The 25,630-nt window shown below is 51.8% G+C and overlaps 10 protein-coding genes across 10 annotated transcripts; 5 read left to right on the top strand and 5 right to left on the bottom strand.

Annotated features, from left to right (window-relative positions):
• Positions 1-1,215: 1,215 nt before the first annotated feature.
• On the top strand, positions 1,216-2,823 carry J4E92_007353 (uncharacterized protein; the record flags this gene model as incomplete). Its single annotated transcript, XM_051498716.1, has 2 exons — positions 1,216-1,235; positions 1,284-2,823. The coding sequence occupies 2 exons, from the start codon at positions 1,216-1,218 to the stop codon at positions 2,821-2,823; spliced, it is 1,560 nt and encodes a 519-aa protein (XP_051350990.1).
• A 538-nt stretch (positions 2,824-3,361) lies between these two features.
• On the top strand, positions 3,362-4,017 carry J4E92_007352 (uncharacterized protein; the record flags this gene model as incomplete). The annotated part of the gene is made up of 3 exons (XM_051498715.1): positions 3,362-3,513; positions 3,568-3,686; positions 3,752-4,017. The coding sequence occupies 3 exons, from the start codon at positions 3,362-3,364 to the stop codon at positions 4,015-4,017; spliced, it is 537 nt and encodes a 178-aa protein (XP_051350989.1).
• Positions 4,018-4,103: 86 nt separating this feature from the next.
• On the bottom strand, positions 4,104-5,989 carry J4E92_007351 (uncharacterized protein; the record flags this gene model as incomplete). Its single annotated transcript, XM_051498714.1, has 3 exons — positions 4,104-5,282; positions 5,331-5,740; positions 5,791-5,989. 3 exons carry the CDS (start codon positions 5,987-5,989, stop codon positions 4,104-4,106), a joined length of 1,788 nt encoding a protein of 595 aa, XP_051350988.1.
• Positions 5,990-6,641: 652 nt separating this feature from the next.
• J4E92_007350 (uncharacterized protein) lies at positions 6,642-8,499 on the top strand (the record flags this gene model as incomplete). The annotated part of the gene is made up of 3 exons (XM_051498713.1): positions 6,642-7,044; positions 7,091-7,185; positions 7,234-8,499. 3 exons carry the CDS (start codon positions 6,642-6,644, stop codon positions 8,497-8,499), a joined length of 1,764 nt encoding a protein of 587 aa, XP_051350987.1.
• Positions 8,500-9,421: 922 nt separating this feature from the next.
• J4E92_007349 (uncharacterized protein) lies at positions 9,422-11,409 on the top strand (the record flags this gene model as incomplete). Its single annotated transcript, XM_051498712.1, has 6 exons — positions 9,422-9,632; positions 9,678-9,857; positions 9,909-10,170; positions 10,224-10,801; positions 10,855-11,033; positions 11,104-11,409. 6 exons carry the CDS (start codon positions 9,422-9,424, stop codon positions 11,407-11,409), a joined length of 1,716 nt encoding a protein of 571 aa, XP_051350986.1.
• A 1,245-nt stretch (positions 11,410-12,654) lies between these two features.
• J4E92_007348 (uncharacterized protein) lies at positions 12,655-13,639 on the bottom strand (the record flags this gene model as incomplete). Its single annotated transcript, XM_051498711.1, has 3 exons — positions 12,655-13,070; positions 13,129-13,508; positions 13,557-13,639. The coding sequence occupies 3 exons, from the start codon at positions 13,637-13,639 to the stop codon at positions 12,655-12,657; spliced, it is 879 nt and encodes a 292-aa protein (XP_051350985.1).
• Positions 13,640-14,472: 833 nt separating this feature from the next.
• Positions 14,473-16,358, bottom strand: J4E92_007347 (uncharacterized protein; the record flags this gene model as incomplete). Its single annotated transcript, XM_051498710.1, has 3 exons — positions 14,473-16,021; positions 16,213-16,219; positions 16,280-16,358. 3 exons carry the CDS (start codon positions 16,356-16,358, stop codon positions 14,473-14,475), a joined length of 1,635 nt encoding a protein of 544 aa, XP_051350984.1.
• Positions 16,359-17,002: 644 nt separating this feature from the next.
• Positions 17,003-17,943, bottom strand: J4E92_007346 (uncharacterized protein; the record flags this gene model as incomplete). Its single annotated transcript, XM_051498709.1, has 2 exons — positions 17,003-17,715; positions 17,763-17,943. 2 exons carry the CDS (start codon positions 17,941-17,943, stop codon positions 17,003-17,005), a joined length of 894 nt encoding a protein of 297 aa, XP_051350983.1.
• Positions 17,944-18,682: 739 nt separating this feature from the next.
• Positions 18,683-20,244, top strand: J4E92_007345 (uncharacterized protein; the record flags this gene model as incomplete). The annotated part of the gene is made up of 4 exons (XM_051498708.1): positions 18,683-18,870; positions 18,919-19,344; positions 19,398-19,647; positions 19,696-20,244. The coding sequence occupies 4 exons, from the start codon at positions 18,683-18,685 to the stop codon at positions 20,242-20,244; spliced, it is 1,413 nt and encodes a 470-aa protein (XP_051350982.1).
• Positions 20,245-24,282: 4,038 nt separating this feature from the next.
• J4E92_007344 (uncharacterized protein) lies at positions 24,283-24,550 on the bottom strand (the record flags this gene model as incomplete). The annotated part of the gene is made up of 2 exons (XM_051498707.1): positions 24,283-24,487; positions 24,537-24,550. 2 exons carry the CDS (start codon positions 24,548-24,550, stop codon positions 24,283-24,285), a joined length of 219 nt encoding a protein of 72 aa, XP_051350981.1.
• Positions 24,551-25,630: the final 1,080 nt, after the last annotated feature.

Below are 25,630 nucleotides of genomic sequence, written 5' to 3'. Positions count from 1 at the left end.
CAGGGTCTGTCGCGAGAGTAGTCCAAGCCATTGTCGTTGCTTTCCCGACACGAGAGACTGCGAACTCGGCGTTCTTCGTAGAAATTGTGCCCGGAGCATCGATCACCTGCAGAGTAGAAGTGCTGTCACTCGCAGTGGTAGGTACCGCATGCTTAGACCTAGAGTGATCTGATAAGGCTATGGCACTGGCGAATGCTTTTGTACAAGAAGTACATGCGAATGCTGATGAAGCAGGTTTGGAGCTCTTCTTTGGTGCCATTGGAGTGATGTTTTCGCATCAACGATAACAACGTGGAAGTTTACCCCGTAGTTTTGCTTTCAAGGAGGAACAAAGGTTATCGTGAGTATAAATGATAGCGGCGGAACGGGCTGCTGGTGATACCTCCCAGGCTTCCATGCTGTGTAACAACGGAGGGCAACGCAGCCTACCCCGCCCACTCAGTGTTCGCCACGTCGGTCCATCGTTCATGCGCCTGGTACTCATTGCAGCGATCAGACGTTTGCATGGTAGTAGATAAGCCGTTTTCTGCTTGTGTGTATGATCCTAGTGAATTCGCTGGGAAGCACAGGAATTCTAGTGAGAGCCTGAGGTAGCATTGCCTCATGGCGCTTTCGCGGGACTAAGTTGACTTGCTTTGAAGCTTCGGTGCGATCACTAACGAAGAGTATGGGTATCAGCATCGAAGCAAAGTTCGATCAGCGTGCATCCTTCGTGCGGGTGGGAAGGCGCGTTGCGACTGTCGGTGGCGCCATTCCAGAAGAGGAAAGGTCTCACAGCGGATACGGGTTACGACCGAACTTGGGAGCAACTTCTCAGTGCAGTGAACAGTCCGAACTTCGAACCACATCGTCAACGTCGTTCTAGAGCCACGGCAGCTCCAATGACAATAATTTCGCTCAGCCAAGTTAGGACAGTAGGTGATGATCGATAAGAGAACGTTGCACGTCGCAGCTCGCGTCGTCATCTCCAAGCCCCGCGTAAGGCGAGCAATTGCGCAAGGCGCCCAGCGGCATGGCCACTCAAGCACCAGCCTTACCATCGCGAGGTACCGCCGGCATTATTCCAACAACTGCTTGGTAATTAGGGAAGATTTTCGTCAATCAACAAGGATCGCGTGGGTGTCCTGAAGCTTGCGTTGATGCTTATCAAGCTCTATATAGTGTCGCAGCCCCCCGCGAATATCGTGCTACACTACGAGCTCGTAGAACGCAAAAATGTTCTCCGCCGCCTCTTCGTTGCTATCCTTGTTATTAGCATACTTTGTCTATATAACAACTTACAGAGTCTTCTTCCACCCGCTACGCAACGTTCCCGGTCCCTTCTTTGCACGATTCAGTAAGCTATGGCTTGCATGGCACGTCCGAAAAGGACAAGCACACGTCCACTTCCCCAAGTTGCACGCGCATTATGGACCGATTGTGCGCATAGCACCCGACCAAGTCCTAGTGTGTGACGAAAACGCCATCAAAACCGTCTATGGAGCAGCGACGTCGTTCACGAAAGGGGATTGGTACCGCATAGCTGGCGCACCTGACAAAAGCCGGAAACCTGCTGAGGAGGTTCTCGATATGTTGACGGAAACCAACATGGAGAAGTATCGCAGACAAAGAAGAGCCATTGGACCAGCTTACAGCATTGCGGGACTAGAAAGACATGAGGAGCTGCTTGATAGCTACGTCAGTCAGTTTGTTGGCAGGCTGAAAGAGTTTGGAGGAAAACAGTTGGATCTCGCGGAGTGGACTCATATCTTCGCCTTGGAGTCCATGAGCCAGTTTACTTTAGGCAAGAGACCAGGATACACAGAGAAGGGCAGTGACGAAGGGAACGCAGATGCCAGTGATGCGTTATGGGAGTGCTTTACCGTTATTGGTATCTTCCCAGGCTTCGTAAAGCTGATGCATGCGATACCGAAAGTCGGCATGTTGCTCGTCCTACCAGCTAGCTTATTCCTGGGTGTTAGACTACCGAAGGTCTGGCCCGTCTTCAGCTTTTCTGCTCCAAACATCATGCAAAGATTGAAAGCATTGGAAAGCACGAGGGATGTCAAGTTTCCAGGGGACCGTCCGGGCCTCTTTCATGATCAAGGCACAGATGTGGAGACATCAGAGCAACAAGGGGACGGCATTGAAGAGACAGACATGCTGGCTACTTTGATGCGCCTTCATCACGACAAAGAGGCGCGTTTCCCTCCTTCATGGGTTCTCTCAATCGCACTTACCAATTTCGGCGCCGGACACGATACACTCATGTTTACACTTTCTTCGGTCATGTACCATATGTTCAAGTCGCCAGCCATCCTCGCCCGCTTACGCAAAGAGATGGAGAGCCAGGGTGTCACAAAGCATACCAAGTACTCCGAAATGATTCAGAAGGTACCGCTGTTCCTGGCCGTCATGAAAGAGAGTATGAGGATTTGGCCAACGCTGGGATGGTACATTCCTCGCCTCGTACCTGCCTCAGGAACTACATTATGCGATACCTATCTTCCACCTGGTACTACAGTCGGGACTAACCTCTGGGCCTCACACTTTGACCCCAAGGTGTTCGCAAATCCCCATGATTTTGACCCAGATAGATGGCTATCCGGTGGCAGCGAGGAAAAGATGAGGGAGATTGGTAGAATGGACAGTATGTGGATGGGTTTCGGGGGCGGAAGTAGGAGCTGTCCTGGACAGCATCTAGCGAGGTTCTTCGTTGTCAAGACATTGGCTCGATTGGCCATGGAATGTGACATTGAGCTGGACGGCGAGCCAGAGATTGGAGGTTGGTTCCAGTGTACGATGAAGGGTGTCGGGATGAGTGTTAAGGCGAGAAAGCTGTAATGATAGGTTTGCTGATCAATCGCGTAGTACATGTGGGTGATTATCAATCTGATGCCGAGACCAGGGCGATTGTTGTCTTCCCTCTCTCACTTTGCGGTGTTTACTCATCCTTATTCCGCTGCGTTCCGGGGCACTACCACCCTATGCGGCAAGACTGGCCAAGTTGGTCCGAAGCTTATATCAAAGTCATGAATGCTTTCTCAAACCCCCCATGTATTCTGCGTAGATTGAATAGCATGCTTGCAACCCCTTGCCTATATATGCGGCTCACAGCGATGCGCGATCTCCCCAGATCTCGCTTCGCTAGCGGCGGGAGTGCCTTGCGCTAGATTCCACCAAGCTGGCTGGATGCAAACGTCATGACTTTGGACGTTGCGAGATCGTCGCGTGGACGTCACAGCTGTCATAGCTCCAGATTTCTTTTCGTAGAGCTTAGGTAAATCGCTCAATCTAGCCCTGGTCCTTTCAATCTTCTGTCTTTGAACATCTACAACCTCAATCCATCCCTCACCCTCACACAGACCTGACTTCATACACAATGGCCAGCAGGACCTTCACACCAATGCTCCGCCAAGCGGTCCGCGTCTCGCAGCGGAATGGCATGGCGGCACCTTGCCGTCGCTTCTTGAACACTGAGTCTGCGCCCAGCCTCTACTCAGCAAAGGCGCACGTAGTCGGCGCACGCACAGGGTATGATAATCGATGCTATTGAACGCACAAGGACGTGTGCTGACAACCCTTCAGACACGTAGATGGCGAGAACCTAAAGGTCGACCTAACAATGGCCAAAGCCCTCGGCGGCCCCGGCGACGCCGGAAAGACCAACCCCGAAGAACTCTTCGCAGCCGGCTACGGTGCATGCTGTACGTCTCCATCCCCTCCCCATCCCATACCAGGACTCCAAAACGCACCCAACTAACCCCACTAGTCCAATCCGCCATGAACGCCGTCGCCCCCTCTCTTGGCGTCAAGATGCCCTCCACCCCCGAAGACTCGATCGTCGAATCCACCGTCGAACTCGTCGGAAGCATGAAAGACCTAGACATGGGCCTGCGCGTCCAGCTGCTCGTCAAGGTACGCGGGCTGGCGAAGGAGGATCTGGAGAAGGTTGTGTACAAGGCGAGGCAGGTTTGCCCGTATAGTCGGGCGACGAAGGATAATGTTTATACGACTGTTAGGTGTGAGACTATGTAGGGAACTCATAGATTCCAGGAGTTCTATACAGGCTATGTCGATGTTGAGAAGATGTAATGAATGAATAAATGCATTACGGAAGTATACTAAAGTCGAGTTTCCTGCGAGCTCTCCACAATAGCAGCCAACACCCCCTCAGCCACATCTTCCCCATCCTCCGCTTCAGTAACCCACGCCACCCGACCACTCCGTGGACTGCGTACTTCTAGTTCCATCTTCATTTGTTGGACAACGCAGATCACGTCTCCTTCTTTCACCACGTCACCCTCATCAACTAACACTTCTACCAGTTTTCCTGGGAAGGGAATGCTTATGTGCGAAGGATCAGATGCATTCCCGCGTCTATGATGCGACGTCGCTGCTGATGCGCTAGCGGAGGTGGAGGAGAGGGTTATGGTGTAGGGTGTTGTTTGGGGCGTGGTAGATGAAGCTGTCGAGGGCGTGGTAAAGAGGAGTTCTGCGCTCAGAGACGTGGGGAAGTCGTTGCGCAAGACGCGGGTTAGTTCGAGATGGTGGGGTGGTGGTTTCTCATCGGTCTTCATGGTGGGGGTAGAGATCGAAATGGACCAAGCGTCGCCTTTTCGGAAGAGGGTATTGGCTGTCGAGACCGAGGCTGTCGAAGAAGATGGCGCAATGTGTGTGAGGGTATTTGGGCTGGCTGAAGAGATATTCTGGCTTGATTGAAGGAGCTCGGTTTGTTTGCTTTCTAGCCATTGGGTGTCGCATTGTCCGTTTAAAAAGTCTGGGTGTGCGACTATGGCTTTCAACATGTCGATGTTTGTCTTTACTCCTGCGATCTGTGTATCAACCAACGCTCGCTGGGCTTTACGAACGGCGTCTTTCCAAGATGAAGCTGCTACAATGACCTTTGCGATCAGACTGTCGAAATCTGCGGATACCACGGCGGGTCGGCCGCTGATGAGATGTGTGTCAACCCTAATACCGTTACCCGAAGGGAACTGGAAAGAGGTGATCTTGCCAATTGACAATGACCAGTCACTCTGAACATTTTCCGCTGTGATACGCAGTTGGATTGAATGCGCTGGAGGAGGCACTTCTGGATCTCGTTCGGCTGTTGGTAGACCGCAGTCATTCAGAGATGCACCTTGGGAGAGTAGTAGCTGTGCCTTGACGATATCAGTCATAGAGATGGACTCCGTGATTGTGTGCTCGACTTGTAAGCGAGGGTTGACCTCCAAAAAGTAGTACTTTTCTGTTGATGGGTTCATGAGGAACTCAAAGGTGCCGAGGGAGAAGTATTGTATCTATGCATATATTAGTAAGACGGAACCGAGATCAGCATTCATGCCTACATGTTTCGCCATTGTCAGAGCGTTTTCGATGACTTTTGCGATCAATCCTCTGTTAGACACGACACTGGGTGCTAGCTCAACGATCTTTTGATATCGTCTCTGGATGCTGCATTCGCGTTCCCAGAGGTGCGTTACGTTTCCGGTACCGTCCCCAATGATCTGTACTTCGATATGCCGGAAGCCATCGACTGCAGCCTTCTCTGCAAAGACTTGCTTGGATGGGCTTTCTTCGACTGCTCTTTTCACTAAAGAAGCAAGCTGGTCTTGGCTGCGAATGAGACGTATTCCGCGGCCACCGCCTCCATCTACTGCTTTTACCATGATTGGAAAGCCGACATCAGATGCGAAGCGCTGGACGTCTTCGACTTTGTTAGTCGGTTTCTGGAGTGCTGGAGATACTGGGACGTCGCCTATTTTATGTGTCAGTAATCTCGCGACTCTAATGCGCCTTTTGTCTTACATTGTTGGGCAAGCTCTCTCGCCTTGAGTTTATCTCCAGTATTACTCAAGATACCCCACCCAGGGCCAACAACTACTGCGTCGGTTTCTTCCCAGATTCTCTTCGAGAATTCTTCTGACTCTGACAGAAAGCCGTATCCTGGATGTACCGCATCGATTTGGTGCTTTTTGACGATGTCGACAAGATCATCAATACTCATGAAGGATGAAGCTGATGATAGTTTAATCGCATGGCTTGCTCGAACGGCATGCGAGTCGTCGCCTGATACGTAGATTGCAAACGTCTCAATGTCAAGTTCTCGAGCTGAAGAGATGATTCGTGTTGCTATCTCTCCCCTACCGACAGTTAATCACGCTTTCCAGAATACTACTTGGCTACTAACCTATTCGCGATGAGAAGTCGCTTGATGGGTCTTTGTGGAGGCCGCGTCATATTGGAGTCCAGCCAGCAGTATGGATCGGTCAAGCAGTACATTCGTGGATATACCTGGGTACCTCACTATACCATCAGTGGAATGACTCGAGTGGACGAGTTGTTGGATCAGGTAGGCGGGATCACGTTATCCGTCGTCAAGGAGGCTTTATGGGAGCTGGAATGCGATTTGGGTCGAATGTTAAAGCGAGATGCTTGTTGAACATCTGATTCAACCACAATGACATGGTCGCGTTCTGGCGGAGTGCGATGGAGGAGGGCAAGCGCGGGGAGCTTTGAGATGCCTCGGTTCCCCAGCTCTACCCCAACCTTCCACCACGACCATCCCATCTTGGTCCGAATCATCGAGATGTGACTATTTCGTTGTCGCTCCATCACTGGAGCTCGAAAACAACCTTAATTACACTTCATCAACAGTCATGGCTGGTGACGAGCCCGGACCAAAGCCCTCGCCCAAAGACGCGTCGACGTCATCCGAAACCGCCAAAGACCGACTCGCGCAGGTCAGCTCCCACATCGCGCCCAACACACCAAAGCGACGACGACGGAAAGTAGCAGACTTAGATCTGCCTGCTGATTACTCAGACATCCTTGGGCAGATCGCGACTCTGCGCAAAAGTGCCGCGACGCCCGACAAGAACAATAGGGGCTACGTGAGGCAGAAGCAGGCAGGAAAGCTATGGGTGCGCGAAAGGGTCGAGCAGCTGCTTGATCCGGGGAGCTTCCAGGAGGTGGGCAGCGTGAGTGGGACAGTGAAGTGGAAGCAATTGGGGCCGGTGAAAGAAGAGCCCGGAGACTACGTGCCTTCGAACAACGTGCAGGGTATGTACTATGGACGGCATTGGGGAGATGTACTGACGGCGGGTAGGCTTCGGACGACTACGAGGTCGAAAGATTGTCTTCACGGCCGATGACTTCTCCATACGCGCTGGACACGCTGATGGCGCGCTTATGGAGAAGACCGTTAGTTCGATTCATTGCATCGATCCGTGCTGGTACTGACGACTGCAGATATATATGGAGAAGCTCGCAATCGCGTTGAAGCTTCCCATCGTCAAACTCGTCGATGGCTCATCCGGCGGCGGCTCCGTCACGACCATTCGCTCCACAGGCTTCTCCTACGTCCCTCCGCTACCCTCCTTCGCACAAGTCGTACAACAGCTCAACATGGGAATACCGAATCTGGGCACGGTTTGTGGACCGGCGATTGGTCTAGGAGCAGCTCGTGTGGTGGCCTGCCACTTCTCGGTCATGGCTGCAGATATCGGATCTTTGTTCAACGCCGGTCCCAGTGTTGTGAAGAGCGCGACATTCGAGGAGGGTCTTTCCTTTACAGATCTTGGTGGGCCCGCAATGCATTGCACCAATGGCACAATCGATAACCTCGCACCGGACGAGGCAGGCTGCTTTGAACAGATACGCATGGTTTTGAGCTACCTGCCCGACTGCGGTACGAAGCTGCCTCCAGCAATCGACTGCTCTGATCCAATCGACCGAATGTCAGAAAACCTCCGATCAATCATACCGCGTTCCAAGAACCGCATGTACAACCCGCGGGCCATCATCACCGAAGTTGTCGACCAAGGCTCGTTCTTCGAGATTGGAGCCCTTTGGGGTACTACGGCCATAGTAGGCCTTGCGCGTTTCGCAGGCAAACCGGTCGGCATAGTCTCTCTCAACTGCGAGCAGAATGCTGGCGCACTTGATGCATTGGGTTCGCAGAAGATTACACGCATGCTAAAGTTCCTTGACGTATTCAACCTCCCGCTCGTCCAATTCGTCGACGTCCCAGGCTACGCGATAGGAACCGTTGCAGAGCGCACTGCAACGATGCGGCACGGTGTCACTCTCGCTACGACCTATTACAGCACAACCATGCCCATCTTCAACGTCATCGTGCGACGCGTCTACGGCGTAGCAGGAGGCATCATGCTGGACTGCCGTGACCCACGCATGCGCGTCGCTTGGCCGTCCGGCGTGTGGGGCTCCTTACCACTCGAGGGTGGCATTGAAGTTGGACATTCGTTTGAACTCAAGGAGATTGAGAGGAAAGAAGGAAGAGAAGCGCGAGACAGGCGTTATACAGAGTTGGAGAACGAGTACAAACGACTGATGAACCCAGTTCGGACTGCTAATGCGTTCGGCATCGAGGAGATTATCGATCCGGCATATACACGGCGAGTCTGTTGTGAGTGGACAGATCACATGTATGAAAGCTTACTGCCAGAGCGCATTTTGGAGAGGATCGCGGGAAAGTTGCAGCCTTCCTTCGCTTAGAGTTGGATATCGCGTTCGTGTCCGAAAGAGCTCTCGTGAATACATACGATCTGAACTTTATCCTCCAACACAGTCATTCATTCACCGGTCACCTACACTGCGTCGGTGCAACGGCCGGTCAGAGGCAGCGCCGAGTTTACGATACGTTCACATCATCTGGAGTAGTCCGTCAGACACCATCGCTTACTTACACCGCATCGCTTACCATAAGACATACCGCGCACGGCCCACTGTTGTCCATCTTCCGCAATCGGCTCAATATGTCCTGCTTGTATATCCAATGCCATGGAGCCGAACGCTCGTCCTCCGGATGCGGTGCCGTGCTGACCATTCTGGAACAGGCTGGCCGTCAGATTGGTATCGCTAATCAAGTTCCTACTGGGTACTTTACCCCTCTTGGCATGCCCTCGGATTGAGGAAACTTACATCGAGTATGAGATGTCATCGTGTATCATGCGCATGTCGTTTGGCTCCGACTTACAGATTTCTTTGTCGCATAACGCCGAACACACATTACGCAGATGCGTGTGTGTTTCATGCCCACAGTCATACGAACAGCGACACAAAAGCGAATCTGCGTGGCGTACTACTCTATCCGCGTACCAAAACTTTAAGGACGATCCTTGATTCGTTACTGGACCTCGTATATGACCACCAACATCGCCCGGGTGCGGGGCAAAGGTCAATGCACCCCTACCCCAGCACAACTCTACCACAGCCCTTCCAGTTTCGCTTTCTCACCTGCATGCAGTTTGATGATACGAGCCATGATGCGCCGCACAAATCTGGGGTATATAGAACTAACGGGCATGTCCGCACGCCCCGGACGCCCATCACTGCTAGCCTCCACCGCTTCGTTTATCTGTCTAGTGATATTCCCTCGACTTCTGCCGAAGCTGCAGTCTGAAGTGTGATACCAAAGATGGCGCCCGTTGGCGCTGCGGCGGCTGCGAGGCAGGCGGAACCGATATTGACACGCATTGTTGAACAGGACCAGATACCATGGTACAGAAAGCGGAATTTGAGGAGGCTGTATGCACTCTTGCTGCCGACGTGTATTGGGATTGAGATGACTTCTGGATTTGATTCGCAGATGATCAACGCAGTGCAAATTGCGCCAACATGGCGGCTCTGTAAGTCGAGGTTTCACCTATAGAATGCCCTTGCTGACAACGTAGACTTCAACAACCCACAAGGAGCGCTTCTCGGTATCATGTCTTCAGCATACAACCTTGGCGCGATATGCGCTCTTCCACTGGTGCCGTACGTGAACGATAGATTTGGCCGACGATGGGCAATCTTCTTAGGCTCTTGGATCATGGTCGTGGGATCTGTAGTACAAGCCTTCTCCATTAGCGGTATGACTGAACGTTCAATCGTCAGATGAAGTTTACACTAACACGTTGTAGCTGGCATGTACGTCGGCGCGCGCTTCATCCTCGGTTTCGGCATACCCTTCTGCATCATCGCAGGTTCATCACTAATGGGCGAGCTTGCATATCCAAAGGAACGACCTATTATGACATCTCTCTTCAACGCACTCTGGTTCGTAGGCTCGCTCATAGCAGCAGGAGTCTCATATGGCACCCAAAGCCTGAAAGACGACTGGGCCTGGCGCATACCTTCGCTACTCCAAGCCGGCCCATCACTACTCCAAATCGTCTTCATCTTGTACTCGCCTCATCCCCACTGCTTCCAAGATCTCACCAAGCTAACCTGCCCAGCATGATCCCCGAATCCCCACGCTTCCTCATCTCCAAAGACCGCCGCGAAGAAGCCTACGCCACACTAATAACCTACCACGCCGAAGGCGCCACAACCTCCCCATTTGCCGCAGCAGAAATGGCCCAAATCGAACACACGATCCGCATCGAACTCGAACATTCAAAACGCTCCTGGCGCGAAATGATCGCCGTCCCCGGTCTACGCAAGCGCGTGATAATCGGTTCTTTCCTCGGCCTCTTCACACAGTGGTCTGGAAACACTTTACTCAGCTACTACCTCAACCAGCTCCTCAACATGATCGGGTACGACGACCCTGGCTTTGTAGGCAAAGTGAATGTTGGGCTCAATAGCTGGAATCTGGTGAATGCGGTGTGTATCTCGCTATTGGTGAGGCGGTTTCCGCGCAGGAAAATGTATCTCATCTGCGCGAGTAGCCTCTTGTGTTGCTATGTCGCATGGACGGTGGCGATGCAGCGGTATACGGCTACGAAGAGGATTGAACCTGCGAGGCTGACGATTGCGATTATCTTTTTGTATCAGATGTGTTATAATATTGGGTATAATGCGTTGACCTACAGTGAGTTGGTGCGAGGGTATTTGATGGGGAAAAGGATGCTAATGGACCCGCAGCTTTTTTGGTCGAGTTGTTTCCATTTGCGCAGCGCACAAAGGGGATTACTATCTTTCAGTTCTTCAGTCGGACGGCGGTTTTTACAACGACGATACTTAATCCTATTGGGTTGAAACATGTTCAGGGGAAGTGGCTGATTATGTATTGCGCTTGGCTGGGGTTTGAGATTGTCTTCATCGTAGGTTCTTAATCTCTCCTACCCAGTCCGTATCTCTTATTCGAGTCCATGCGCTAATGCATTCGCAAAGTACTTCATGTTCCCCGAAACCTACGGCCGTACCCTGGAAGAACTCGCGTTCCTCTTCGAAGACCACGCTCTTGCTGATGAGGCGACGACGCATGTCGAGAAGCAGATGGAGTGGGCTGAGAGGCGATGGAGCCGGATTGATGAGCGCATGAGTTGGGAGATGGATGTTGTAGTGCCGAGGAAGGCGCCTGATCGTCAAGGAGAAGGAGGTGTTGATGCAGGGACGCTGGACACGAGAGAAACAGTTCAACGGCATCAGTATCGGAGGCGGAACAGCAGCTGGGAGGATCTCAGGCAGCGGGAGTAGCTATAATGGTACATCTTGTTTGCACTTCAACGTTATGCACACTTCGCCTGGCGACATATTCCCTAACTTCTTGCGATGCTATGTGATAGTCTAGTAAGTGAACCTGGTTCAAATGAGTCAAACCAAAGCCGGATCGTCTCAACCACTTCTACACCCTGCTTGGATCTGTCATTCGCAGCGTTATTAGGACATACTTGATCAATACTGCTGAAACGCCAGGGTTGGATAGGAAAGTTATCGAAGATACTGATACCACTATCAAACAATGCAAAGGCATGCCAGTCCATATGTATTCGAGTATTACTGTGGTAGTGCATGGTTAATGTTCCCATCCACCCAGGTAAAATTCTTCCACTCAACTTGATTCGGCGGGGTCGGCCAACAAACCTACCCCTCATCAGCCAGCCCCACATCACACTTAAACACCCACACATCAAATTTCTCAACCAACGTTTCTAACCAACAACTGCAGCGTGCAAGGTCAAACGCAGTCATTATATTCGATATAATTTCCAAATTGCCATCGGTTTTGTAGTGTACGTCTTCACAGATTCCCACTTCCAGCTTGCCCCCGCTAATCACCATATAGGTAGCGGTTATCACTCCGGATTCTGATCTCAAAATCAGTGTCTTCCGGCAACCCCGGTTCGATTCCGGGCAAGACCTTCCTTTTGCCAATCTCTGCGTCGTTTGGAGTGTTAGGTGATGCGTAGGAAGAAGCTGGGTGCTATTTGGGGCGTTGGTGATTTTTGTTGCGGACGGGAAGAACGGCGGCGAGGTGGATGCGGCGCTGTTGCTGGATGATGGCGTGATGTTTGCGGAGAACTTTAATGATAGGAAAGAGATGGGTTGGTAAGTGTTATAGTACGTGGGAAAGTGTTTGGGAATAGTTGTCGTTGATGCATGTTTTCGCTGTGGAAGCTTCTCTTTTTACATCACTACAATGTTGTAGGCCGTATCCTAAAAGAAACACCATAGCTCGAGGTCGTTGACCACCGCGAAACAAGAGTACACAGCAGTCTCATCTACAGGCGCAGACTCTTCTTTGTCGAGAGAATACAAGAGATCTGCTTGCACAGGGCTTGGCTTCCCTTTGCACAGCTTGCTTCTACACTCAGCAGTATAGTTCGCATGTAAATTATCGCAACTTATGCTTCACTGCAAAATCTGCGGTCTGGTAAATATGCGAAAGTTTCTTGCCCTGCACTGCTAAGATGAATTCGATTGAAATCCAATGCAACCACCCTACGGCGCCTTAACGCCCTTCCCACTACTCCCACAAATATCCATCCACCTCTCCGTCGCCTCCTGTATAACATCCATCTGCATATCAATCAACTTCGCCAGCGGCGTCGATGGCGCGTTCTTTCTCAAAACCTCGTTGCCCGGTTCCAGCAATAGCTTATTCACATTCAGCTTAACAGCACCAGATCGTATGCACCGTTGCATGACCTCAGGCGGGAAATCATTGGTACCGTGTAACGCGACCAAGACGCGCTTGTTGATTTGCTTGTCGATCGCTTCGAGGCGGTCGTAGTGTAGTTGACCTTCTTTCGGTCCAGCTGGGCCGTAGTCGCCGTGAACGTTGCCGATTGAAGGCGCGAGGATATCAACGCCTGCAGCGATGAAGTTGTCGACGTCTTCGGGGGATGTGAAGAGCGCTGGTAAAGTCAGTATTTACTCTTCAACTCCGAACCATAAGAATTGGGTATGGCATACCTTCAAGATCCCCCGTATCAGCAATACCATCCTCTCCACCGTTTATCCGTCCGCTCTCTGCTTCTACTGCGATACCCTTGTCCTGGCATTCTTTGGTCAATATCCTCGTCTTCTCTAGATTCTCAGCCTCGTCATAATGTGACATATCCACCATGACTGAATCGACAGGGAGTGCCGCGATGATTTCCCGAATGTGCTCGACATCCTGCGCGTGGTCGATGTGTAGGGAGAGAGGTACTGTCGCGGTCTTCACGGCGTGCGCTGCGGCATGCGCGAGGAGGGGTAGTTGTTTGAGGGTCGACGGGAAGAGTTGGATAATGAGGGGCGATTTTCTTGACTCGGCTGCGCGAACGAGAGCTGTGAGTTGCTCCACATTATAGCTGGTCTGAGATTAGCAACGCGGTTGGTATGTGTGAAAGGTTCCGTACGCAATTGCGGCCATGACGCCGTAGTTGCCTGCGGCAGCGGCATTGAGTATGGCGAGCGTACGATTATCTTTGCTGACTGGCATGATGGCTATAGAACGATGTATATTGGCGATGTCTTTGATGTTCTATCGTATCGTTATGTAGTGTTGGGAGAATTCGAGCGCATTCAATTCACCATGTCGGAACCGTCTCGGAACTGAAGCTATTATCATGTCCCCGCGGCTTATTGATTCGGGAAAGCCGCGGAGTTTGAGAACTATCATTGGTGCTCGTCGCGAGCAGTCTGGATGGCCTTGACGGAGTTGCGAGCGAGACGGCGGGCACGATGGAACCGCCCGACGGGCCTTAGCCGATGTGCCTCGTTACGAGGCACAAACGTCCCAGAGAGGCGATCGGCCCTCCAAGATGTACCCCGCTTCTACTCCATCTCTGCAGGGAATTGCACGACGGCGAACATACACCTCCGTGTGGGGTCTGTGGGGAAGGCGAACCTGAATAAGAGCCTGCTCCGCTACAACCTCCGACTTCTGCCTCGCAACGTGACACTCCGATCTTGTCATGCTTTCCTGATCTTGGCCCGGACACGAGTCATGCGACCACCTCATCGGAACCAGGTCTGCATCGCAGTGGAGTCAAGGCAAGTGCGGCTGAACATGCGGCTGAAAGTCTGTTTTCTTGCGGTCCGACATATGCCGCATTGCCGCATTGCCGCGATGACGAAATTGACATCCACTCATGGAGGAAGATCGGACTTGACTTGCATTCGGCACGATAATGGAAGGTTATGATTCGGCTCGCCAATAGCTGGTAAGATCCGTGAGTAATGTCTTAGGTGGAAATTTGGTGATGTCAAGTGTTTGCTCAAGAAGATGCAAGATAGCGGTTTGTTTGACAGGGTTCTGAACGCATAGACCAGCTAGAGACTGTAAGCTTTGTTTTGGATGGTACGTGAGTGAAGGAGCTTACCAGCATAGATAGACTTGAAGTTGACCATGGCGCTCGCGATATCTCTACCTTGATGCGTTATGGCGATGCCGCAGATCATGTCTACACTTTCGTCCAAAGTGCGCTGTCGAATTCTGAACTCGTCCACACCTCCCATCGATGGCTGATTGATGAGAACGATGATTCGCGCAAAGTGAAAGGTCTGCATGGCAGCGGCGTACGAAGGAGGATGGATCCAGATGGGTGTGAACAGAGCGCCAGGGCCAGGTGGAGGGCCGCGATGGATGGGTTGAAAGGACATCGGGAGCGCCGCATGCCAGTCCTCTAGCGCTTGTAAGAGCTTTCCAGCTTGCTCGATGCGCGTGTTCAGGTCGTACTTCTTCTCATTTGCTGCAAAGTCCACACATCTTCCGCATATGTACACGATCCGTAACGCAAGTTCATCCGGGCTGAGATCCATCAAACGCTTGGTAGGCCGCCAGATAGTGAGAACCCTTCGTCCTTCGCGGAACGCAACCCAAGTATCTTGACGTATCCATTGCCACCAGGCGGCTCTCCGGAGCGGATCTGGGGACTCTCCGTTGTTATTCTGGCTCCGTTGTATCCAGAATATGCCACGAAGATGTCTTTCCCAGGCTCCATTGCTGTACTGGCCTTCAGAGTCCCACATCTCATATGTACTGATGAGGATGGAGGTTGATATGATTTCCCTAGATTTATTGTAGGACGGGTAGAAGAGATTCTTCGATAGGTAGTGCAGAGTCTCATAGTAATACTGCGTCGCCACCTGAATCAACGGACTATGAAGTTGTCTGGTCCTGCCATCTTCAGAGCCTGGTTCCGGATCATGTATGTTAAGCCGACGAAGCTGTGGCTCGTTCAGAAGTGCCATGTGCCGCGCCGACACGGCGAGCAAAGACTTCAAAAGGCCAACATTGTGGACGGCTAGAGAAGGAACAGTGTATGTAAACTGCTTGGAAGGGTCGTTCAAGTCCAAAATGGGACCAATGACATTGACGTAGTGTTGGAAGAGCACAAGCTCGTCGTCCGACATGGGTATGACATCGATACAGTTCCACGGCTCGTGTCCCGATGGATCGGCATCTTCCGTTCGTTCATATGAAAGCGGGTGTCGATCAGAGCTTGCTGCGTCGGTTGCTGGACTTTGCTGTCTGGACAAGTTGTTCCTGTCTAGGTCCACATTGAGATTGTACTTGTCGATATTGTTGATGGCATCTTCAGCAAGCAGGTCGTAATAAGCTAGAGGTGCGGAGTTGGGAGAAGGTAACGAGTTGATGACAGTCGATGGCGATTCAAACAGGAGCTCGGGAGAAGCATTCCAAAGCTGAGGATCAATCTCAGGTGGGATCGCTCTTCTGGCAGGCGCCGGTGATGTAGTGGCAATAGAAGAGGCATCCTGAGCCGGCGACGTGTCAGACTGTACAGAGCCGGATGCATTGCTTGCAGCACCTCCAGGTGGGTCATTAGGTGATGGCCATAAGCACTCTCTGTCGGATTTGCTGCATGTTGCGCATCGCGGTCTTAGCTCGTCACATTTCACCCTCCTTCGTCTACAGGTTAGGCTGTCTGTGTTAGCTAGTGATCAACTGTATACTTTGCACGCTGCCGCTGATCGGGCTAGCGAGCTTCACCATGGGGTGAGACAAGATAACAAGTGCTGAGGGAACAGCTTACCATCCAGTTGTCGTACGTAAGCCCTGCAAGAGAAGCGTCGAGTCAGTATAGCTCTCACATGCAGTGGAGATAGGCAAACTTACTCGCGCTCGTGAGGGACGGGGTTTGCGCGGCTTGGGATTGCCTGTTGACGATGCTTGCATCACGAATGATGTTGCGCATGCTGGTGGAACTTCGCTTGGCCTCGAGGATCCGCTTCGGCGGTTAGGCCTGCCGTGGGGAACGAGTCTCTGACCAACGGGACAGGCTTCAGACTAGTCCAGGATGACACAGCGCATGCGGAGCCCAGTTGTTGATATCTCGCGAACCTAGGAAAGGCGATCAGACGGTGGTTGGGAAACTGTGGCAATTTCGCAAAAGGCCCGCGTCGGATACAGTTCTAGGACCCCGCGCCAGTCCAAAGCACTGTCCACCACCGGCAGAAGTTGGGAGGCCTGATGGCCATGATACAGTTCTGAAGTCTGTTTGTGAGAAGTGAAGAAGTTGCGTTTATGCAGAAAGGAGGTATTTCGATGATAGCGACGGGTTGTGTACAATGCCAGGACGTGCTTAGTCAGTCGTGGTTGTGCGCGTTCCGGGTTCTTTCCGTTTGAGGCGGATCGCTACATCCTTCACTGTCAGCACCACCACATCATCAGCATCAACACCAACATCTGCACCAACATCGACACACATCACTTCGCATTTCCTGTGGGGCCGAGAATTGGAAGAAAATGCGTTGAATTGACTCTAGATATATCCCAGCCAGCCGGCAGTTAAGAACTCCACCCAATGCATATGGCGCGACGAAGAAGCAACCAAAACCTCTACCAGGCGCCGACAATGCCCGCAACAGGAATATCAATACCCGTAGTGTAACTGGCACTGTCTGAGAGCAGGTACACATACGCGCCGCCAAGTTCGCGGGGGTCGGCCAACCTAGGCATGCCGCCATAGTACTGCATCTTCAAGTTCCAGTCGGGCGCCCGCTCAACGTAGTAAGTCATCTGCGTGCGCACGAAACCCGGGGATATCGAGTTGACGCGGATGCCGTGCTTCGCCCATTCCATCGCGAGTGTGTGTGCCATATTGCGGACTGCGCCCTTGGTTCCTCCATATGGCGCTGATGGCGCTGCCCTGTTTGGCCGGTAGGACGTCATGGATGCTGTGAAGACGATGGACCCCTTGATACCGAGCTCGATGAACTTCTTCGCGGCTGCCGTTGCGCAGAAGTATGCGCCAAAGACGTTGAGGTTGAAAAGCTGCTCGAGCTGCGGGCGGTCGAAGTTGAGTGCGGGCTGGTGCTTGGTCATTCCGGCGTTGGCGATCATACCGTCAATGCGGCCCGATTGTGCCACGATTTCGTCAATGGCTTTGATGACGCTCTCCTCAGAGGTGACATCGCAGTGCAGGTAGTGTACGCGCTTGGGGTTTGCCTGTTGAAGTGCCTGGAACTCCTCGCCGGGCTCGAAGAGGTCCAAAGAGTAGATCTCGGCGGCTTCGTTTGCGAGGCATACTGTCGCGAGACCAAGTCCAATGCCTAAAACGTCAGCATCCATCCGCAATCTAGATCCGACATGCACCGACCTCTGTTTGCACCGGTAATAGCGACTACTTTGCCCTTCAAGGTTATCTTCCAGTCAAAGTCTTCCTTCGGCTCAGTCGTAAGGTAGACGGGATTTGGGACACTTTGCTCGACTTGACCGCTGGCGGCCTGACCAGCAGGTGCTGTCTGGTCAGATTGCGGTGTGATGGCAGAGGGAGACATTTCCGATTGGTCTACAAGGGTACGCTGCGAAGGTTTGGGGATATTTGGGAGGGCAGGTCTCGCGAGAGAATGGAAAATCGAGTTACCACCATCACTTCGCTGGCACCCCGCATGTTTAAGTACATCGCATTTAGGTACCCCACAAAGGCATGTGGCAACCGAGTGCTGTTGATCGGTACCAGACACACCCCACGGGTGAGAGCGCCGCGAACCAGGTCCACAAGGCCGGGGTGTTGTTGAGACTCGGCTCAAACCATCTTCGGAGGCGCGATGGCCTCGTGGCGAGCATACGCGCCGACGCGACAAACACGTGAGCTTCCGACCTTTTGCCTTCGCTTAGTGGCACAAAGCTCGCCTCGAGCCACATAGCCGGGCGCGCAGCGAGTTCATGCATGGAACATGTTCTGTCGTGTTCCACAACCAATCGTAACCGTCAAGTTATCGGTGCAGGCGGGTCTGTAGCGGGCCTGTAGCGGGCTTTCGGCTCCTAGTATGCGACCTGGGCACCTGGGGTAGGGAAAAGGCCCGAACACAATCTGGGGAGGTCCAAGCTGTTTTGAGCCAACATCATCAAAACCTGTGGAGGTGAGGTATCTTCCTCCTATAAAGCTACACGGGTGTCGCACCCATCTGGAGATATCCGCAACGGTTACCGCAACACTGCAAGTTGGTTCCTTCCACTGCAGCTTCGTTCCTGTCACAACGCTGTCGCACCTGTCAAACCGCAAATCAGGACACCATGTCGTCGACACGCCACTCTCAGGATCCAGTCGACTTCAAAGAGATGGACAGCACTAAACATGTCGAGGTCACCGAAGATTTCACATGGACGAAGGATGAAGAAGCGAAGTTGGTCCGCAAGATCGACCTGTTTCTGCTCCCGACAATCTGGCTGATGTACCTGCTATCGTACATGGATCGCACGAAGTAAGTTGTATTTCAAGTGACGTAGTAGCGACAGCTAACAAGATCTAGCATCGGAAATGCGAAAATCGCCGGTATGGCTGATGACCTTTCGCTCAGCTCTGAGCAATACTCCATTGCATTGGTTGTATTCTTCGTTACCTACGTCGTCTTCGAGCCGCCTTCGAACATGCTCTTGGTTCGCCTCAAGCCATCCGTCTACCTGCCTGCCATCATGATCATCTGGGGAGCCCTGACATGCTGCATGGCCGTCATCCACGATTTCAAGCACCTTGTCGCACTTCGAATTCTCGTTGGTGTCTTCGAAGCCGGTTTCGCCCCGGGTATTCTTCTGATCATCTCATCCTGGTACAAAAAAGACGAGCAGTCGAAGCGCTTCGGTGTATACATGTCTGCGGCTATTCTCAGTGGCGCATTTGGTGGTCTTCTCGCAGGTGCCATCACTGGCGGCATGGAGGGTACTGGTGGTCTTCGCGGGTAAGGAACAAGCCCCGAACATTGAGAAAACCTCATGACTGACTGAGTAATAGATGGCGATGGCTCTTTATCATCGAGGGAGCTGCGACCATTGTCTGGGCGATGTGCGCATACTTCATCCTGCTGGACTTCCCCGCCAACACCAAGCGACTCACCGACCGCGAGCGCGCTATCGCCATCGCCCGCCTCAAGGAGGGTGGTGTCCAAACACATACCGAAGGTGATGAAAGAATGGGCAAGGGAAAATCCTTCCGTCTTGCTATCTGCGACTGGAGGACCATTTCCTTCATCCTTGGCTACATGGTAAGTCAGAACGTGCGAATCATAAAACCTTCGACTAACAGACGTCAGGTCATCGTCGGCTCCTCCACCCTTTCGTACTTCTATCCAACGCTCATGACGGGTCTCGGATACACCGACACAGTCACCGCGCAATACATGACCGTCCCCATCTACGCCGTCGCCTTCGTCTGCACTGCAGTCACAACCTACTACGCCGACGCCATCTCCAACCACCGTGGTCTCGTCATCGCAGGCTGGCTCGGTTTCGCACTCATAACCTCGATCTGCGTACTGTTCGTCTACGAATTCAAGGCACGATATGCGCTGCTTGTTCTCATGGCCGCTGGACTCTGGTCCTCCAACGCTGTATCGCTATCTTTTGCTAGTGCGACCTTCGGATCCATGCAGCCGGAAGTTAGGGCTATTGCGATCGCGCTTGTCAACGCGATGGGCAACCTTGCGCAGATCTACGGCGCATACCTCTTCCCTGCTGACGACAAGCCAAAGTACCTCATGGGCTTCGGCGTCATCTCTGGTATGCTGGGTCTTGGTATCGTGGTATACATCTCCCTTCACATTGCTTTGAGGAGGAAGGAGGGGATCACGGCATTCTTTTGAGATATCTCAGAATAGCTCTTGACAGGTGGCTGGATGTCACCAATCATGCTTGTCAACATGTATATATTATGACAGCGTTCAAATTTCATGACGATGATCACAAAGATGATCACAAGAACAACCGCTTTTGTGCAGGTGATGAGTGACAAAACTGACACGTCTCCACCTCATATCAACAACGTACTGTGACTTTCTAATTCCACAATCCAGAACATCGCGGTCACGGTATACCTGTAATATAAAGACAAGTCTAACCTCCCAGCACCATGACATCTACTGCGATACAATCTCCCATACTGCCTGCTACATACCACAAGACACCTACAAGCAAATTTCGGTGACCCAAAGTCAACTCGACGAACCCACATCTTTCGCAGCACAAACCACACGCTATGGGCCTTTTCAATTTCTTCAAAGGCAGCAAACCCCCACCCCCACTCTATCACCACGGCGAGCCCGGCAAAAACGCATGGTTGTCACCCATACCAGGTCCCAGGGATCCCGGAGGTATGGATCGTAGGAATGTAGACGCACGAGTAGCAGGGGAGGCGCGTGTAAAGGAATTTTATGAGAGGAATTCAAAAGGGCTGCCTCAGTTTAGAAGGCGCAGTGACACTCATGATATACCGTCTGAGGTACGGCCTTCTCGCGGACCTTCTCGCAGACCGCAAGAACAGCTGGATGAGTTGATGCGTATGGGTGTCGGTGGACCTTTGCACCGTAGAGACGACGGGCTCTTTGAAATACCTGATCACCTTCCTCCTTTGGACTTTTCAAAGCGGAAGAGAGATAAGCGTCGCGCGCGATTTGCGGAAATGATGGGGACGGGACGTCGCGACCCAGCTATTCAAGACCATAGTTTTGGGCGATGGGACAATGGTCTAGGAGGGGGACCAAGACCTAACGCTGGGTTTCCGGACCTTAGGGATGTGGGCCGTGGAGGCCCACCTGTTCCTGATCATAGTTTTGGGCGATGGGACAATGGTAGAGGGGGAGGAGGAGGAGGTCAAGAGGGTGGGCGTGGCCCGCGTTGGCCTGCTGGAGGTGGTAAGGCTTCTGCTTGGAACATGCATGATTGAGAGGAGATTGATGGGGTTGTCGTCGGGACATCGAGCAGCAATGGAGATTTTGGAGATATGGGCGGTAGGTGTACTAGAAACTACTGAAATAGTATGACAAACGCATCTTTACGCCCATTTATTCAGTACAGTCAATGTTTTCTATCTGCTCCTCTGACCACTTTCATTTGAACGAGGTCTAAGGCATAGGCTGTATGTTCAAGGTGTGCGGCTCGGTGCGCAACGTCTGTGTAGCATCACTCAATTAACTCGTGATTAATAGATAAGCATTGTCACGGCGATCGAATGTTGATGGCGTCTGTAACATTTAGTCCAGCCGACGAGCGCAGCAGTGTACGTGGCGTCACTTCACGCCTCATCAACAGCACATGAACCTTCTTCACAATCATAAGTCCTAGCTGCTTCGTATAAAACATCTCTCTCTTGTGGTTAGTGCAACTTCCTACAATACTTTCTTCTGCATCGATCTACACCAAAACAGCTACCGAGGTACTTAGCAACAACTCCGGCTTGACACTGACGTCAAAAACCAATACCTACTTCCTCCAAACATGGACCCCTTCTTCATTAGGCGCCGCGGCAAACCTGGGAATTCTTCCGGGAGGTATCCTTTCGGGGGTTATCCTTTCGGAAAGGCACAAGGCAAAAGTCATCTCTTCCCCACCGATGAAGAGAAAGCGGAGACAGCCCAGGCTTGGATGAAAGAGAGAACTAGATTACTCGCAAGGCACAATGAGCACAGGAAAGATCATGGTCTTGAGCCAATGCCAGCCGACCGGGCACAACGTTTCGTCCAGCCGCCGAGCGAGTTAGAAGCGTATATCTTCAGTCGATATCGGTCCAACAATGGGTTCAACAGCCCTCTTAACGGCCGTTTCAGCAAAAGAGACCGATTCTCAGCGCAAGCGGAATACTACGAGTTGCTGACGGAAGCCTATGGTGATGCCGAAGAGTGGGAGAAAGTCTACGCTGATCAGTGGGCCAAGCTCTTCAAACCGCCTCGCCTCCATGGAGTGGGCGAACGCCGCAATATGGGGGGAATGTTTGATGATGTTGATGACGATGACGACGACGATTATTATGGCAATGTAGAACGTGGAATGCCTCAAGGGATAGGCGAGCCAGTGGATGGAGCTGGAGGTTTTGGAGGTGGGGCTGGTATGCGTGTACCTGGTGGTATGGGCCCTGACATTCCCGGTGTGGGCTTTGGCGTTGGCTTCGGCGGTGCCAAGAGGCGTGGGCGTCGATAGGAGGATCTGCAGTATTCACGGCGGAAAAAAGCCATTTTTCCAGTAATAATGGTGTATGGACCTACTTCTAGTCTAGGCAGTAACTTTGTACACTCATTTGTTCCACATCTTCTTCCACATAATATCGCAAGTGCTCTCAAACCGTTGTTAATGTCCGCGTCGCAATTGTATTCCTGCTCATGACCTGACAGGAAAAATACCAGTGGCAGAAGCATATATTGGAACTATTAATAGCCTTCGCTGCTCATTAATTATGCGAATGTTTGTCAAACTTTACTCTCATCTTCTAGCTTCCAGTAATGGAATGCTTGCGCGTCAATCTGGCCATGACATCCATTCATACACAGTTGTATGAACTTGGTGCTCTATCATTGAAGCATGCAATTGGAGCGCCAGCAACCACTTCACATATACTGGTGATAAAAGAAATCGTTCTCCTCTGCTTTTAAACCATTAAACCACCTCTCACAGGCTCTGCGCTCATTGTAAATAGCTTAAAAATCATATACCATATCTTACAGTATTACATTCATCGAATATCATGTTCTCGGGCTCATATGCCGAGAAACGCCAATGGGTCCGTCGAAAAGGTGAAGCCTTCGGATTGAACTCGAAAGGCGAAGCTGCGTACTACACGAAAGAAGTCAAAGGAAAGGAGACAAGATCGACTAGCGGATATTCTGTGAAGGTCGCGAAAGATCGCAGGTCGGGAACCCATAAGTCATCAGGCCGCGTATCGAGTCAACTCGCACCATTACCAGAAGCACCTGAACCGCCATCTGCTGTTCGTCCTCCAAACAAGAGTACGACCAATTCCAGTCGTAGTACCTCTAGAAGAGACTACGATGCGCCACCTGCACAAAGGATGCCAAGTGCAGGTCGCAGCAGTCGCAGCTCTTACGCTACCAGCGAGGTCAATGCTACCCAAGAACATATCCCGGAAGCACAGCCTGCCCTTTATTCACGGACAGCGCCCAGTGTGGCATCAAGCAGGATCTCGATTGCTCAGTCACGGGTTGATGAGGAGTATGCACACAAAGCCGCTGAGCATGATCGTAGCGTAGCCGGTAGCAGCAAGAGTCGTCATAGCCATCGCGAGCGCAACACCCCTTCCCAAACCCGTACTTCCACACGCGAGCGCAGCGGACATTCAACCAGTCGACCAGGTCGTGCACACAGTGCCTCGAGTCGCTTCTACGATGATGTCGAGTACGACACGAGATCCCACAGAGGGCGAGCCCCAAGCGAAGTCAGTAGTCGACACTCCAGCTCTCGTCACCGCTCAGAGCATCGTGACGGAAGCCGCGCTCCATCCGCATATGAAGATGAGCAGCACGACAGGGACGGGGAGTACGATCCTGAGGATGACGGAATTTACAACAGCGAGGGAATTGGACCAGAAGATTCTGCCTCTTCTGTGGGTGCGGCGCGCGTGGAGAGAACACGCCCGTATGCGCAGAGCATGATCGATCGAGAAGTCGAAAAGGACCTAGTGTACATGCCTGGTAAGGCCAGACTATACAAAAAGATAGATAGACATGCTAGTTATAGAACGGAATTTGTCGTTCCAGCGTGGATGAGCGGAGAAAGAGTACCGGGCAGTGCTGGATCAACGATCTAGGCGGTGGATCAATGAAGCGGTGTGGCAAATTTGTATATTAGAGAACTCTAAAACATATTACATCGACTCGGGTGTTACCACACAAACCTTAGAAGTCCAGCGCTTTAACACTCGCGATGGTGAATGCGGAAATTGCGAAAAAGAAACCTGCAACACCGAATGCGCCCTGTATGTCGTGTTTTACCACTGACCACACAAGCCCGAAGACGACGCTTGCCAAAGTACCAAGTAGGGCTAGACCGAAGAGCTTTAGCTCGTCAACACCGGTAACGACGTCAAGACCCCAGCCGATACTGTAAGTGTCAGTGTCTTACTATCCCTGGAGAGAAAGGCGATACTTACCTACTACCGCGCATTGGGCAAGGTTCGAGTTTGTCGTTCTTACGTTTCGGTATGCTTGGAAGTAGAACCGGGAATGAGGGGCTCTCATCCGGATGCAGGAAGAAGTGCATCAACAGATTCGGACCGATTGGAGGGACATTATCCGCTGGCATAGGAGAGTAGTCATACTCGAAGTTTTGAGCGGCGGGCGGTATATCGTTAATCTCGTGAATATCTACTAGCTGATGATGATACAGGCGAAACTTGTGAACAATGTTAGCGAAGGTTATGTGGCGCCTTGAGGAGTACATGAAGAGCTTGCCTTTACAAAGCGCAAAGCTGTTGGTTTCTTGAACGACAACAGCTTCTTGTATGGCTCCTTGGACTGTGCGTAGCCATGCTTCAGAGCTCTAAAGAAGTCGATATCTGTTTTGAACTGACATGACTGCAGCGCAAACATACGTGTAGCGTAGCGACTCCAAGGAATGCACCAGTGAATGAAGTGGTGTTTATGGTTACTCGTTGGGGTTTGTATGTCGCATGGCCTTTCACCGACACCATCACCCTTCCTATTGACCGGTTCATGCCGTGGAAGTTGGCTTTTCGACGTTGGCCATGGAATGAATGAGCGTAGAAGGCCATGAAACGAGAATGTTGTTCCTTTTCGCTGCGATTGCTGTGAGGCTGCTTGTTGATAGATTTGACGAACAGATAGCAGTCTTAGCTGTCGTATCATATCGATGACAGCTCCCTGAGAAAGCTCTGTATAGTCATCGGTGATGATCTTCCCACAAGACTTCCAATTATTAGCCATATGCATGCGACCACGATATGTAGCTGGCAGAACTTACACATCCAAACTTGATTGTCATGGTGCGCGGCGCAGAGAAGAATTTGTCGCTTGTACTTTGGATTTCTTCTACCTTCGAAGATGGAATGTGGCTAGGCTCACATACGTTCTTCAGGGAAGCCGGTGCAAATGATTTTGTGAAATTCCAGAAGGCTCTGCTTGAGCATAGGAATGTCTCGAAAGCCTCGACTTGACCCCGATTTTCTGTCGAATTTGTCCAAGGATTCATGGATGATGAATAGCTACTGTCACCAAAAATGAGTGG

Source organism: Alternaria infectoria, assembly GCF_024043175.1.
Source record: "Alternaria infectoria strain BMP 0036 chromosome Unknown scaffold_12, whole genome shotgun sequence".
NCBI classification, from domain to species: Eukaryota; Fungi; Ascomycota; class Dothideomycetes; order Pleosporales; family Pleosporaceae; genus Alternaria; species Alternaria infectoria.
This window is presented reverse-complemented; position numbering and strand designations above follow the sequence as displayed.